Here is a 15,805-nt window from a genome sequence, read left to right as displayed (position 1 = left end):
CTCTTTGAAGTTTTCTTTTGTTGTTCTTTGACCACTTCCCCCTTGTGTTTTCTTTGCTTTTCTGTCTGGAACTTACATTGGCCACAGATGGCTCTTCGACAACATTTTTGGAGTGGCTACTTTATGCCAGGCATTGTCACCTTCTAGAGGTCGGTAGGACATGAGGGCTGGGGCAAAGCTTGCCCTTGAAAATTTGAATTTATTCCGAAATTGTGTATAGAATCAGAATGAAGAACAGTAACGTTCTTTAAAAAAAAAAAAAAATGGAACCCAGAAAAAGCATACTGAAATGAACAAACATGATTTATGTTGTCTTACTGATGTTTATCTTTATTTTTGACAGTCTTGCTCTCGTCTCGCATGCTGGAGTGCAATGGTGCAGTCTTGGCTCACTGCAACCTCTGCCTCCTGAGTTCAAGCAATTCTCCTCCTCAGCCTCCTGAGTAGCTGGGATTATGGGTGCCCGCCACCACGCCTGGTTAATTTTGAATTTTTAGTAGAGATGGGGTTTCACCACATTGGCCAGGCTGGTCTCAAACTCCTGACCTCAGGTGATTCCCCCTACCCCTAGCATTGGCCTCCCCCTCCCTCTAGCCTTGGGATCACAGGCATGAGGCACTGCTTATCTTTTACTTACTCACTTTTATTATTATTCACTGTTTGTATTTAACTTAATAACTTTTAATTACTCATCTTGAAATCTCTCCAGTAAGGACACATAGAATGTTTTTATTTCAGCAGCACTACTGAGCCTGAAATTGAGTCTAGTCATCTAAATAATTCAACATGATCTCTGAAGGAAAAATATTCTGAGCATCACTTAGGGTTTCATTGCAAGCAATAGAAACCGATTTTACCTTGGGGAGAAAAAAAGACTTATTTGGCAGAACTAAAGAAAGATGTAACAATCAGGTTGCCAGAAGGCTGGGTATTAGGACAGCTCTGGTCATTTCCAAGGTAGGAATAAATAGCAGGTCTCTTCAGAGTGCTGACACTAGAAAGATCCTCCTCTAAATGTTTTTGTGAATTGTGACATTTTGCTTAAGGTTCAGGTTACAAGGAGAAGACTGTTGCCTTAGCTTGACTCACATGCTCACTTTTTAGGTGGAGATGGGAACTTAGGGGACTGTTCCATGATGAGCACAAAGACTAATGGGAGTAGTTCCCAAGGGGAAAATCAGCTCTATCATCAAAAAAATAGATCAGAATGACAAGTATCCACTCTGTTGTGTACGGATGAGCAGTGTTCAATTCTAACTGTCTTGTTCCCTTTTGATCCTAGTGCTGCCTCCTGTGCTTGTGCCAAGACACAGTGAATATAACCCCCAGCTCAGCCTCCTGGCCAAGTTCCGCAGCGCCTCCCTGCACAGTGAGCCACTCATGCCACACAACGCCACCTATCCTGACTCTTTCCAGCAGCCTCCGTGCTCTGCACTCCCTCCCTCTCCCAGCCACGCGTTCTCGCAGTCCCCGTGCATGGCCAGCTACCCTCACTCCCCGGGAAGTCCTTCTGAGCCAGAGAGTCCGTATCAGCATTCAGGTCAGTAAGAACTATGGTCTGTGGGGCAATATGGGAAAATAGGCCCAACATGATGATTTATGATGGACAGTCACAATGACAGTCATTGTAACTGTCATTCATATAGTGTCAACAGTTTACAAAGCAATCACCCCTAAAATGATTAGAGCTATACCCATTTTGAGGCAGTTACCTTGGAGGTACAACATGTTTTTGCTATGAAAGCTCTCAGAAACTAAATGGATTTGAATAGTATCCCTGGGAATTTCCAAGGAGTTTTTTAAGGCAGTAGAAATAAGATTAAAAGACTTCTTTAATCTAGGCAGAAGACTTGGCCTGAGGACAAGCAACATGGAAGAGCAATCCTAAGCCTCTACCTTGGTTACCTCTTTCAACAATCAAAGGAAGTCCTTGCCTAAAACATATGCCTGCATCCCTTGAGTGAGGCAGAGAGTGAAGCTCCAGCTTTAGCCAGTACATTCTCCCTTTCTGCCATGTGAAGCCAGGACAGCATTTTAAATATAGAGCTCTTCAGTTTGCTGAATTGAGAAAGCATATGGAATGGAAAGGGAGCCTCTAGCATGCTGTCATGATTGCACTTGCGGCCACACCTGTAAAGTGGATCTAAGTTGAGATAATGAATAAAAGATACATATGTACCTCATGAGTGTGAGACAGATCTTACGCGGAGCTGACAGGTTCCTAAAGGTGTGCATAAATACATTTGGTGCCAGATATTACAATCTGCCTCATTTATTTATTCCTCATTTATTTATTTATTTATTCCTGTAATCTTTTATTTAACAGCTGTTTATTAAAATCTTACTACATGCAAGCATTGCCTTAGGATTGCTGAAAGAGGCATTAACAGGTTAATAAAAACAGTCTGTGTCCTCACAGAGCTTGTAAAATGTGGGAAGATAAAGAGGGGATTGCCTATTCCCCTCTGAGTTACGTAGTTCCTTTTGCCCCTCAGCAAGTTACGTAAGCATCTATTATAACATTTATTGTACTATATTATATAAATCCTGTGTGGTCTATTTTTTCCATTAGACAGTGAGTCTTCTTTTTTCTATGTCCAGCACAGAGCCTGAAATGCAGTGGTTGCTCATCAGTTGCTTATTGAATAAATTACCACACAAGTGTTTATTTATTTGTATTTATTTATCTATTTATTTTTGAGACGAGGTCTCACTCTGGCACCTAGGTTGGAGTGCAGTGGCATGATCGTGGCTCACTGCAGCCTCTGCCTCCCGGGTTCAAGCAATTCTTCCACCTTGGTCTCCTGAGTAGCTGGGATTATAGGGACGCACCACCATGCCTGGCTAATTTTTGGATTTTTAGTAGAGACAGGGTGTCACCATGTTGGCCAGGCTGGTCTCAGACTCCTTACCTCAGGTGATCTGCCCGCCTCGGCCTCCCTAAGTGCTGGGATTACAGGCATGAGCCAAGGCTCCCAGCCCAGACAGGCATTTAGAACCTGGACATGGAGCTCCAGAGCATAGGCACGGGTTTTATGGACTCAGTGAGTGATGACTGAGCAACTGCTAAGTATCTGGCACTGGGCCAGTGCTAGAGGTGCAATGATGATTAAAACAATGTAGTTGTCCCCGCTTATGTGAGGTTTCAGTTACCTGAGGTCAGCTGCAGCCTGAAAACATTAAATGGAAAATTCCAGAAATAAACATTCATAAATTTTAAATTGTATGTGGGGATGAAATCTTGTGCCATCCTGCCCAGGTTCTGTATCGTCCCTTTGCCCAGTTTATCTATGCTGTAGACACTATCCACCTGTGAGTCAATTAGTAGCTCTCTATGTATTGAGGCATCACAGTGCTTATGTTCAGGTCACTCTGATCTAATAGTGACCACAAAGAGCAAGAGTAGTGATGCTGGTATAGTGTTCTAATTGTTTTGCTTTATTCTTAGTTACTGTTCCTAATCTCTTACTGTGTTTAATTTATAAATTAAACTTTATCATAGGTATGTATGTATAGGAAAAAGCATAGTGTATATGGTATTCTATATTATCCACAGTTTCAGGTATCCACTGGGGGTCTCGGACTGGATCTCTGGTGGAGAAGGAAGGACTGCTATGGTCTCTTACCTTCAGGAGGCAGTAGCTATTGAGAGCAATCACATACAGGTAGCCAGTAGCAGTCCAGGCAAGTGATTATAAGGACTTGAACTAAAACAGGGATGTGGGGTTGGAAAGAGGGCAGTGAATTAGAGGAGGGGGATTCAACAGGACTTACTGTGGGGTGAAGGCAGAGATGCTGGAGGGTGGCTTGAGAGTTGTTCACTCAGTGTGGGAGCAGATGGTTGAAGTTTTGCAAGTGGCTGACTTCACTGAGAAGAAATACAACAGAAAGAGAAGTCATTTGAGGACAGAGCCTTGGTGAAGGGACAGGAGGATAATTATGTTGCAAAGTATATATTCACATAACACACCTCTATGCTACAAAGACTTCCTGTGCTGACTTTGAATTCCTGCCCTGGTTACTCTGACCGGTTGATATTCTTTTTCCTCTTCCCACCCATGCAGGACAGACCCCAATAATGATGCAGAAGCTGGTTAGTTTCTCACTGAAGGCATAGCCCTTTTCATTTCAAAGAAAATAATTCTTGTCTGAATGATCAACAGCAAAATGCCAACCTGAATAACAGACCCACAGATAAACAAGAATAAAAGGAACTTTTGAGATATACTGGTTCAGCCTCTAAAATTTTTTAAAAAGCTCTATTGAGGTGTGATTCACATACCATACAACTACCCATTTCAAGTGTATAATTCCTTGGTTTTTCATATGTTAAATTTTTTCAAGTAGTGGTGAAATATATCTAACACAGAATTTGCCATTTTAACCATTTTTAAGAGTACAGCCTGGCCTGGTGAAGTGGCTCACACATGTAATCCCAGCACTTTGGCAGGCTTAGACAGGTGGATCACTTGAGGTCAGCAGTCCAAGACCAGCCTGGCCAACATGGTGAAACTCTGTCTCTACTAAAAATACAAAAGTTAGCTGGGCATGATGGCACACATCTGTAATTCCAGCTGCTCAGGAGGCTGAGGCATAAGAATCACTTGAACCCAGGAGTCAGAGGCTGCAGTAAGCTGAGATTGTGCCACTGCACTCTAGCCCGGGTGAGGGAGTGAGATCCTGTTTCAAAAAAAAAAAGTACAATCTGATGGCATTAGGTGCATTCATAATGTTGTGCAACCATCACCACTACCTATTTTCAAAAAATTTTCATCACCCTAAACAGAAACTCTGTACTGATTAAGCAATAGCTCCCCATTTGCCCACTTCCCCAGCCCCTGGTAAGCTCTAATCTACTTTGTCTCTATGAATTTGCCTATTGCAGGTGCCTCATATACTAGATTCATACAATATTTGCCCTTTTGTGTCTGTCTTATTTCACTTAGCAAAGTGTTTTCACAGTTTGTTGGTGGCATACAGCAGTAGTTCATTTCTGTGACTGAACGATATCTGTCTGTATGGCTATACCACATTTAGAAAATTAAGTCATTGGATTTTGGGATTGTTCCCACCTTTTGGCTCTAGTGAGTAACACTCTACTTTCAATTACTTTGGGTATTTACCTAGGAGTGAAAGTGCTGTAGCATATAGTAATTCTATTTTCAGTCCCCCTTTTTTTACTTTTAATTTTTTAGGGACAGGGTCTTGTTTTGTTATCCAGGCTGGAGTATGGTGGTACAGTCATAGCTCACTGTAACTTCAAACTCCTGGGTTCCAGTGATTCTCCCACCTTAGCCTCTGAATAGCTAGGATTACAGGTACACATCACCATCCCCAGCCAATTTTTAAATTTTTTTTTTTTTGTAGGATGGGGTCTCATCATGCTGCCCAGGCTGGTCTCAAACTTCTGGACTCAAGTGTTTCTCCCACTTCAGCCTCCCAAAGTGCTAAGATTATAGGTGTGAGCCACCGTACTTAGCGTGTTCTGCCCCTTGAGTAAATAGACATACTTAGTCAAAGACCTGCAAAAAGGCCATCTTGCTATATAACTTTTCACCAGAAGATAGGAGTCATAGTCCATTTTCTCACAAGGACATAGCTTATCCATGGTTTCCTAGTATGGTCCATGAACCCCTGCATTAGAATTGCCATCGGTGCATGTTAAAATGTACATGGCTACATTAGATTTAACCACTGATCTGTTGAATCAGAATTGCTAAGGATGGGGCCAGGAATCTGCATTTTTAGCAAGCCGCACTGCAATTTTTGTGCACACTTAAGTGTGAGAACTACTTGTATGGACAATTCGATACAACAAAGGAAGATTGATGCAACTTTTTTGCTGTTGTATTCTGCCATGGATGTAACAAAACCATTCTGAACTAATATAAGACATGTATACTGACAGAATCAGTTGTTTTGTGCTGAGGTCCTCCATAAAGCGTTTTCTCATGAGTTTTTATTGTGTTATGAATTACTTCCTGGTAAGTTATTATCCACGGAATGCATCCCATTTGCCTAACCATGATCACTGTCCAGTCACAGAACTGCCATTTGAGTAGAAGGGCCCTTCTCAGCCTGAGTTGGGCACAAAGTTATAATCACGTTTCAGCTATTCTGTGTTTTGGGGGCATATCCTGAAGTATCTCAGGGATAGAGCACCCCCGTGGTCATTATACAATTCATGGCAACATAGAAGCTGAAAATTAGGCTCATTTCAGAGAAGGTTTAGTTTTCTCTGTGGTTTGCAAGCCAGATCACAGACTATTCTGCTATGAGGCAAGTTGGGAGAAGAGGTCTTGCATTTCAGAGTCTTGCCATGAAGTCATTAAAACTCAATGATATAACTCGAAAGTCAGAGGGAAAATGAACTGACCCTTTAGTGAGGCTCCCAGAACAAACAGTTTCTTTCATAGGGCACTCACAATGTCACTTCAGGAGAGCCTTGTTACATTAACATGGTCTCTCTGTAGGAGTAGCACTGTTCACCAAGCCCAGGAGTTTAATGGCAAAAGATGTCGGATCCAGCTGTCTTTGTCTGGTTTATTGATTTGACAATTCCTTTGTTCTACTGCTTTCTTTTAGTTGACACACCACCCCTGCCTTATCATGCCACAGAAGCCTCTGAGACCCAGAGTGGCCAACCTGTAGATGCCACAGCTGATAGACATTTAGTGCTATCGATACCAAATGGAGGTAAATTGTAGATGAACAGTGAAATGTAGCTATTTTCCAAAGTATTTCCTATTAACCCCAAACAAAGCAACTCAAAAAAACAAAGCCAGACATGTATTGATTGGCCTGCTGTTTGGCATGTGTTTTAAGAGGCAAATGGCATGGCTTTGCATTTTTTTTTTTCACCTGGGTACAGGTGGGCTGAGGCCAAAAAGGACGTCAGCCTTTTTTTATTTTTATTTTTTCATGGCTTTGCATTTTAACTTTGACGTTCCTCAGTACCGCAGAATTAATGTTTTGTTTATCATCTTCATTACCAGAGTAAGTTAACTTTTTATTTTAACTTCACATTTAGAAGTTTGTAGTTCTTTTTTTTTTTTTTCTTGAGATGGAGTCTCGCTCTGTCACTGGGCTGGAGTGCAGTGGCAAGATCTCCACTCATTGCAACCTCCTCCTCCTGGGTTCAAGTGATTCTCCTGCCTCAGCCTCCTGGGTAGCTGGGACTACAGGTGTGCACCACCACGCTCAGCATGTTTTTTATTTTTAGTAGAGGCAGGGTTTCGCCAATATTGGGCAGGATGGTCTTGATCTCTTGACCTCGTGATCCGCCCGCCTCAGCCTCCCAAAGTGCTGGGATTATGTGAGCCACTGTGCCTGACCAGAAGTTTGTAGTTCTTGATGTTTAGTATGGAATTGGGAACTCAAGAAGTTAGGAATTTTATTCTATTTGTGTTTTTACTATATGTTTACAGTGGTGTCCTTCATTTGGCCAGAGAGGTACTCTTAGAAATATACATAAATGAGGTTTTTACAAAATTTTATTTGCATCTTATAATAGTCTAGTGTTGCTTGACTTTAATGTTTGTGAAACCACATTGTGATCTTGCATAAATGCACATTTTGATTCCTTAGATCTTAGGGTGGGGTCCAAGAATCTGTATTGTTACGCTCCCATGTGATGCATAGGCTACTGTTCCGTGAGCCACATCTTGAATAGAGAGGTTCTGAAGAAGTTTACCATTTGAAGTACTCCAAGTGAATATTTTTTATAAGTTAAGATCCTTTTGTAAGAGAGATAACCCCCAAATTTATCCATTTCATAAATTTATATTTAGTGCATATAGGAACATATTCTAGATGCAAGAATGACAAGGATGTTCAAGGAAGAGAAAGATAATCTGATCAGTGGACAAACAGAGAAAGGGTGTGGGTGGCAAAAAAACAAGGAACTCTGAACTTTGGTTGGTTTCAGGAAAGTGACTTAACTTTAGGTTGGTTGTGAAAATATTCATGGGTTTCCTAATGAAATATTCAGCTCTCTTTAAATGGTTTTTTTTCTTTTTTGTCATGCATAACTAGATATTCCACAAAGCAGAATGTGAGCACTTCTATGTGGAAGTTTTTTTTCCCTTAAATAATTTAATGTCTTATTCAGCATGGTTGATTTGCTTTTTTATCATAGCCAAACTGTTATTTTCCATCTCTAGTTTGTTGGAAAATGATACTTTTTGCCACAAGGATTCAAGAGGGCACAATAACAGCGACGTGCCATCTCTCACATGTTTCTGAAAGAAGAGGTGACCTGCTGGCTTCCTTTTAGCTGTGCTTGCTTTAAGGTTGACAGGTTTTTTTATGTCCATCTGTTCGTGTCATGTTTCCCTGGCCCCTTCATTACCAATACATATGTTTATAAATGCTCTAGCCATGGAAGATGAACGAGGGCCGTGGGCTGTACATCTCAGGTGGACTGGTGAAATGAGCCAGCCCCAAGCAGCTCCCATAGAGCTACAGGTTCTAAAAGGTTGCAGAGCTGCATACTTGGTGTTGCAGCCGACTTTGTGGTTAAAAGCATTAACTAAGTTTCCTGGTGAAATCATGAGCTGCACAGCCCAGGTATGACAGTAGCCATGTGCTATCTGGTTTGTTTTCTTCCAGACTTTCGGCCAGTTTGTTATGAGGAGCCCCAGCACTGGTGCTCCGTCGCCTACTACGAACTGAACAACCGAGTTGGGGAGACATTCCAGGCTTCCTCCCGAAGCGTGCTCATAGATGGGTTCACCGACCCTTCAAATAACAGAAACAGATTCTGTCTTGGACTTCTTTCTAATGTCAACAGAAACTCAACAATAGAAAATACCAGGAGACACATAGGAAAGGGTAAGAGCAAAGATGTCATTCCATTAGTCATCTAGCTAAAATGTCGATGGTCATGTATGTAGAAATGCACCTGACCATCTTCACATATCAGTCACGTGCCACCGTGGAAGGGCCCCAGGGCTGGTGAGCTCTGAGATAGCTCTGACATTACCGTGGGGGAAAGCACATGGGTTGTCAGGATCTTAGTCCCTCTGCCTCTAAAGTCATCATGCCACCTTCTAGGGGTGGGTGGAGTGGCATGGGGATGGTGAAGACAAGCGAGATGATAAATATGAAGAAAGCAGGGTGAATAGAAGTACTATGCATTATTTTTGATTTGCCTAAAACTTGCAACCTAGGAACATTTCTGAAGAAGAGGAATTCAGACTGGATGATGATTTGTATCAGGTAAAGTTCCCTTTGGAGGCTTAGCAGCTAGGTAGTTAGAAAGAATGACTGATTTACGTCTGGAAGCCTTTGGCATGTGATTGGGGTTCTCCTGTGTGCAGGTTTATAGCAGCTGATTGGGCACAAGTCACACTGGTCTCTGTTCTGACCAGCGATGCGTTTGAAGCCCATCTCATTGGTGTGAGTGTTGGTAGCAAATCTCAGCTGAGTGTGTGGTCTGGCTGATGATCTTTAAATTATTTTCTTTTATATTGGAATAGTTGGTATCTCAGAGTGATACCATGGAGTCCCAGATGTAGAGAACCTTCACTCATTTGACCTTTTCTTTCTCCATCTAGCACTTAAACCACCTCAGGAAAGTAGCCTGAGCCTTTTCTTTCAAATTTCCAGGGGAGATTCATTGTTTCCTTTGGTGATGCGTTGTAATATTCTTCCTAACGCACCTTCAAAATGTCTCCTGTTGGAGTAAACCTAAAAGCCATTGTTTAGAAACAGACTGAAATTATTCATTGATGTTGACTCTTAATGGAGACAGTTACTTTATGTTTATTTATATTCTGTCTCCATAGTGGCTTTGAGGCAACTTACGAGAAACCATTGCAGTGAAATGATAAATGAAAAATAGAAAATCAGAAACAGGGCTTGTGGGAGGGGAGAAGAATCCAGATATGTCATCCATAAGGGTTAACACTGTTAACCAAGCTAAGCAGGGTTGGGCATGGTTAGTACACGGATAGGAGAATGCCTGTCCTCCTGGGAATGCAGCCCAGTAGATCTTAGCCTTATTTTACCTAACCCTTATTCAAGATGGAGTTGCTCTGGTTCAAACAGCTTTGACACAGAGAGCTAGAGAAGATGGTGGTGATTTTGCTCTAGGTTTCCTGACAGGGAGGGAAGAATTGAAAAACTCACTCTGGAATGTAATTTTTTTTTTTTTTGAGATGGAGTTTCGCTCTTGTTACCCAGGCTGGAGTGCAATGGCGCGATCTCGGCTCACCACAACCTCCGCCTCCTGGGTTCAGGCAATTCTCCTGCCTCAGCCTCCTGAGTAGCTGGGATTACAGGCACGCGCCACCATGCCCAGCTAATTTTTTTTTTTTTTAATAACAATATTTTATACCATTCATATCTTTTTTTTTTTTTTGAAAGAAAGAAAGAAAAAGAATAAAGAAGAGGAGGAAAAAGGAAGAGAAAGAGAGAGAGAGAATGGGAGTATTGCTTTCTTGCCCAGGCTAGAATGCAGTTTAGTAATGGGTATTGAAAACCTCTTTTATACCAATAATTATACTTGATGTAAACAGGAAGGAATAAGGGAAGAAAATAACAAACGAGCAGCCAACCAATATTTCATTTAAACCTATGAAATGCTATGCAATTACTGAGTAGTGATTTACTTCCAATTATGTAGTCACTTATGGAATAGGTGTGAGGTGGTAATGTATGTTTTATGTATTTGAAGTGGAGAGTTCTATAAATGTTTATTAAGTTTACTTGTTCCGGGTCTGAGTTCAAGTCCTGGATGTCCTTGTTAATTTTCTGTCTCGTTGATCTATAAAATCGTTAGCTCTTCTTGTTACATTGATCCTTTTGCCATTATGTAATGTCCTTCTTTGCCAATTTTGTTCTTTGTTACTTTAAAGTCTACTTTATCAGAGGAGAGAATTGCATCTCCTGCTTTTTATTTGTTTATTTTTACTCTCTGATTGGTTGATAAATCTTCCTCCTTCTCTTTGTTTTGAGTCTTTGTGTATCGTTGCATGTGAGATGGGTCTGGATGCAGCATAGCAATGGGTTTTGGCTTTTTATCCAATTAGAATATATATAACTTTAATACTAGCATTTGATGCTAGCTGGCTGTTTTGCCCATTAGTTAGTGTAAATTTTTCATTGTGTTAATGTTCTTTTCTTTTTGATATATTTTTGGAAAGGCTGATATTGGTTGTTCCTTTATATGTATAGTGCTTCTTTCAGAAGCTCTTGTAAAGCAGGCCTGGTGGTGGTGAAGTCTCTAAGTACTTGTTTGTTCGCAAAGGATTTAATTTTTCCTTCGATTATAAAGCTTAGTTTGGCTGGATAGGAAATTCTGGGTTGCAAGTTCTTTTCTTTAAGGATGTTAAATATTGGTCCCCACTCTTTTCTGGCTTGTAGGGTTTCTGCTGAGAGATCTGCTGTAAGTCTGATAGGTTTCCCTTTATGGGTAACCTGACCTTTCTCTCTGGCTGCCCTTAGTATTTTCTCCTTCATTTCAACCCTAATAAATCTGGCAATTATGTGCCTTGGGGTTGGTCTTCTTGAAGAATATCTTTGTGGTGTTCTCTGTATTACCTGGAGTTGAATATTACCCTGCCTTGCCAGGTTGGGAAAATTTTCCTGAATGATATCCTGAAGAGTATTTTCCAACTTGGATTCATTCTCTTCATCACATTCAGGTACACCTATCAAACGTAAATTAGGTCTTTTCACATAGTCCCATATTTCCTGGAGACTTAGCTCATTCCTTTTCATCCTTTTTTCTCCAATCTTGTCTTCTCGTTTCATTTCACTGAGCTGGTTCTCGACTTCTGATGTCCTTTCTTCTACTTGATCAATTCGACTGTTTAAACTTGTGCATGCTTCGCGAAGTTCTCGTGTTGTGTTTTTCAGCTCCATCAATTCACTTATATTCCTCTCTAAATTGTCCATTCTCGTTAACATTTCGTCAAACCTTTTTTCAAGGTTCTTAGTTTCTTTGCATTGGGTTAGAACAAGTTCTTTTAATTCACAGAAGTTTCTTATCACCCACGTTTTGAAGCCTGCTTCTGTTATTGGAACACACTCGTAATCTATTAAGCCTTGTTCCGTTACTGATGAGGAATTGCAATCCCCTGTAGAGGGAGAGGCTTTCTGATTTTGAGTATTCTCTGCCTTTTTACGCTGATTTCTTCCCTTCATTATATATTTATCCGTCTGTTGTCTTTGTAATTACCGACTTTCTAACTAGGTCTCTGAGCAGACGTCCAACTTGTTAATTCCCAGCGCCGAAATCTGAGCAGTCCACTGCGCCAGCCAAAACCGCGGTGTTAAGATGGATGGTGCTTTTCTGCCCGGGAATATCCGGACTCTGCACCAAAAACTGGCACGCTAAGGCACCAGCAAAACCGCCGCGCCGGCCACAAGAGTCGCCCTGGCGACACGTGGGGCTTCTCTGCTGGGAATCTCCTGGTCCGTGAGCAACAAATATTCGTCTGAAAGTGTGGCGTCCTCTTGTTCTCTGCGCTTTCACTGGGAGCTAGGAGCCCGAGCTGCTAGTGATCAGCCATCTTGGATCTCTCTCCCCAGCTAATTTTTTGTATTTTTAGTAGAGACGAAGTTTCATCATGTTGACCGGGATGGTCTCGATCTCTTGACCTCGTGATCCACCCGCCTCGGCCTCCCAAAGTGCTGGGATTACAGGCATGAGCCACTGCACCCAGCCCTGGAATGTAATTTTTATCCCAAAGTGGGAAACATAGTCATTCCTCAAAGGAAATAATACTTTGAATTAATTCCTAAACAAGTTTCTTGAGCATGCCTTTACTTTCAGATGATTTTTAGAAGAACCTTTAGTGAAATCTCAAGACAGAACATTGACACATAACATTGTGAAGCAGTTTGCTGAGGAGCTTTGCAGATTGGTCTGCGTATTCAACATCTGCTGGTGCCAGTGGATCCAAAGACAGGATTAAAATATTAAAGGAGTGCTGAACGTGTTTTAGGAACCTGTCTGCAAGTTGCTTCTTCAAGGTGCTCCTGCTGAGGACATGGAGAGTCTGTGTTAGTCTGTTTTTGTTGCTATAAAGGAATACCTAAGACTGGGTAATTTATAAAGAAAAGAGGTTTATTTGCCTCGTGGGTCTGCCGGCTGCACTACAGCATATGTGCCGGCATGTGCTTCTGGTGAGGGCTTTAGGAAGCTTCTAATCATTGTGTAAAGCAAAGGACAGCCTGTGTGTCAGCTGGGAAGAGAGAGAGAGAGAAGGGAGGGAGGTGCTGGGCTCTTTTTAACAAACAGATCTGGCAGGAACTAATAGAATGAGAATTCGCTTATGATCTCAAGGAGGGCACCAAGCAGATCATGAGGGATCTCCTGCACGACCCAGACGCCTCCCACTGAGCCCTACCTCCAGAATTGGGAATCAGATTTAGATGTGAGATTTGGAGGAGTCACATATCCCAATTTTATCAGTAGCTGCTGTGTTGTTAACTGAGAGCTCATCCTTAGGGTTAAGAAGCCACATGAGCAAGAGCCGGGACTGATGACCTGTTCCCCAAACTGGAGCACCTAATAGTGTTCCCCTTGATTCAAGGGTACTCATGGTCACATGGTCCCAAGGCAAAGTTACAGTTTTCTCAGAGCTGCTTAGGAATTAACTCCAGCGTGGAAAAAAAAAATTTCTTAGACAAGCTACAAGTTTTGCCATAAAGCCTGGTAGGGAAAAAAGTGTTGGCTTGGGAGATTTTAAAGCAAGGGCAGTCGTTGTTCTGTGAGATCACAGGAGTCTCTCTCGGATGCTGCCATGGGTTATCTGGTTCTGAGCAGCAGGGCTTCCCGGAGCACCAGCCTGAATAAGTTAGCTGCAAAATGCACTCCTAGGCTATCGAATGAGTTAACTTGCTCTGTGGAATTAATTAATAGACATTAGATTTTAGTGATATGCATTCATCTCACAAATATTTACTGAGCACTGACTCTCAGCCAGACTGGACACTGGGGATGCAGCAGTGGAAAAAAAGACAGCACCCAGATTTCATGGATTACTTGCTGCTAGGGGAAAGACAGACAAGAAATACAACATACAGGATGTCCAATAGAGAAACGCAAAGCAGGGGAAGAGAATGGAGACTTTAAACCAGGGTAACCAGGGAAGGCCTTCCTGAGAAAGTGACATTTCAGCAGATGTTACCAGAAAGGTATCCCGATCCAGACTCCGAGAGAAACTTCTTGGACCTCACACAAGAAAGAATTTGGGGTGAATCCATAGAGTACACTGAAAGCAAGTTAATCAGAGAAGTAAAGAAATAAAAGAATGGCTACTCCACAGGCAGAGAAGCTGCATGGGCTGCCCCACTGATAATACTTACAATTATTTCTTGATTATATGCTAAACAAAGGGTGGATTTTTCATGAGTTTTCTGGGAAAGGGATGGAGATTTCCCAGAACTGAGGGTTCATTCCCTTTTTAGACCATATAGGATAACTTCTGGGCATGGCCATGGCATCTGTAAACTGTCGTGATGGTGGTGGGAGTGTCTTTTAGCATGCAAATACATTATAATTAGCGTATAATGAGCAGTGAGGATGACCAGAGGTCACTTTCATCACCATCTTGGTTTTGGTGCATTTTGGTTGGCTTCTTTACGGCACTCTGTTTTGCCAGCAGGATCTTTGTGACCTGTATCTTGTGCCAACCTCCTATGTTATCCTGCGACTAAGAATGACCAGCGTCCTAGGAATGCAGCCCAGTAGGTCTCCCCCTTGAGGCCATTTTAAGGGCTTTGGTTTTTACTTTGTGGGAAATGGGAAGGTAGATTTAGGTTGAGGAGTTTATGTTGTAAACCAAAAAGTATCTGAGACAAGTCTCAATCAATTTATTTATTTTTATTTTATTTTATTTTTGAGATGGAGTTTTGCTCTTGTTGTCCAGGCTGGAGGGCAATGGGACAATCTTGTCTCACTACAACCTCCACCTCTCAGGTTCAATTGATTCTCCTGCCTCAGCCAACTGAGTAGCTGGGATTACAGGTGCCCGCCACACACCAGCTAATTTTTGTATTTTTAGTAGGGACAGGGTTTCACCATGTTAGCCAGGCTGGTCTCGGACTCCTGATCTGCCTACCTTGGCCTCCTAAAGTGTTGGGATTACAGGTATAAGCCACTGCACCCAGCAGTGGTCTCAATCAATTTAGAAAGTTTATTTTGCAAGGTTAAGGATATGCCAGTGACGTGGCCTCAGGAGGTCCTGGCGGCCTGAGCCTAAGGTGGCCGGGCTATACCTTGCTTTTATACATTTTAGAGAGACATAATACATCAGTCAAGGCATGTAAGATTTACATTGGTTAGATCTGGAAGGGTGGGACTACTTAAAGGAGGGGTTGGCTTCCAGGTCATAGGTAGATTTAAACATATTCTGATTGGTAATTGGTTGAAAGAGTTATTATCAATAGAAAGGAATGTCTGGATTTCATAAGGGGTTGTGGAGACCTAGGTTTTATCATGCAGATGAAGCCCCCTAGGTAGCAGGCTTTAGAGAAAGTAGACTGTAAATGTTCGTTATCAGACTCTAGCTCTGTGTTGATGTTTATGCTGGAAAGATATAATGAGGCATGTCCAACCCCCACTTTCCATCATGGCCTGAACCAGTCTTTCAGGTTAAATTTTAGAGCACCCTGGCTGAGGTGGGCATCCATTCAACCGGTTGTGGGGCCTTAAAATTTTATTTTTGGTTTACAATATGATCTGAGTTTACACTTTGAAAAGATCCCCTAGCTGTTCTTTTGAGATTAATTAGACCGTGATGGGCAAGGATGGAAGACATCTTTTTTTTTTTTTTTTTTGAGATGGGAATCT

General features: G+C 41.9%; 1 protein-coding gene across 2 annotated transcripts in view; it reads left to right on the top strand.

Annotated features, from left to right (window-relative positions):
• SMAD9 (SMAD family member 9) overlaps positions 1 to 15,805 on the top strand; it is a 45,679-nt gene that overhangs the window by 11,276 nt on the left and 18,598 nt on the right. The window contains exons 6-8 of one of the 2 annotated variants that reach the window (XM_012465580.3): positions 1,283 to 1,540; positions 6,586 to 6,696; positions 8,611 to 8,832. In XM_012465580.3, coding sequence (XP_012321003.1) covers positions 1,283 to 1,540; positions 6,586 to 6,696; positions 8,611 to 8,832 — 591 coding nt within the window. The remainder of the gene's footprint in view (positions 1 to 1,282; positions 1,541 to 6,585; positions 6,697 to 8,610; positions 8,833 to 15,805) is intronic. The other variant, XM_012465581.2, reaches the window with a different exon arrangement.

The sequence above is a fragment of the Aotus nancymaae genome, unplaced genomic scaffold (genome assembly GCF_030222135.1).
Source record: "Aotus nancymaae isolate 86718 unplaced genomic scaffold, 86718_ANA_hifiasm-v0.15.2.pri h1tg000043l, whole genome shotgun sequence".
NCBI classification, from domain to species: Eukaryota; Metazoa; Chordata; class Mammalia; order Primates; family Aotidae; genus Aotus; species Aotus nancymaae.
The sequence above is the reverse complement of the archived record's forward strand: the minus strand, read 5'-3'. Positions and strand labels throughout refer to the sequence as shown.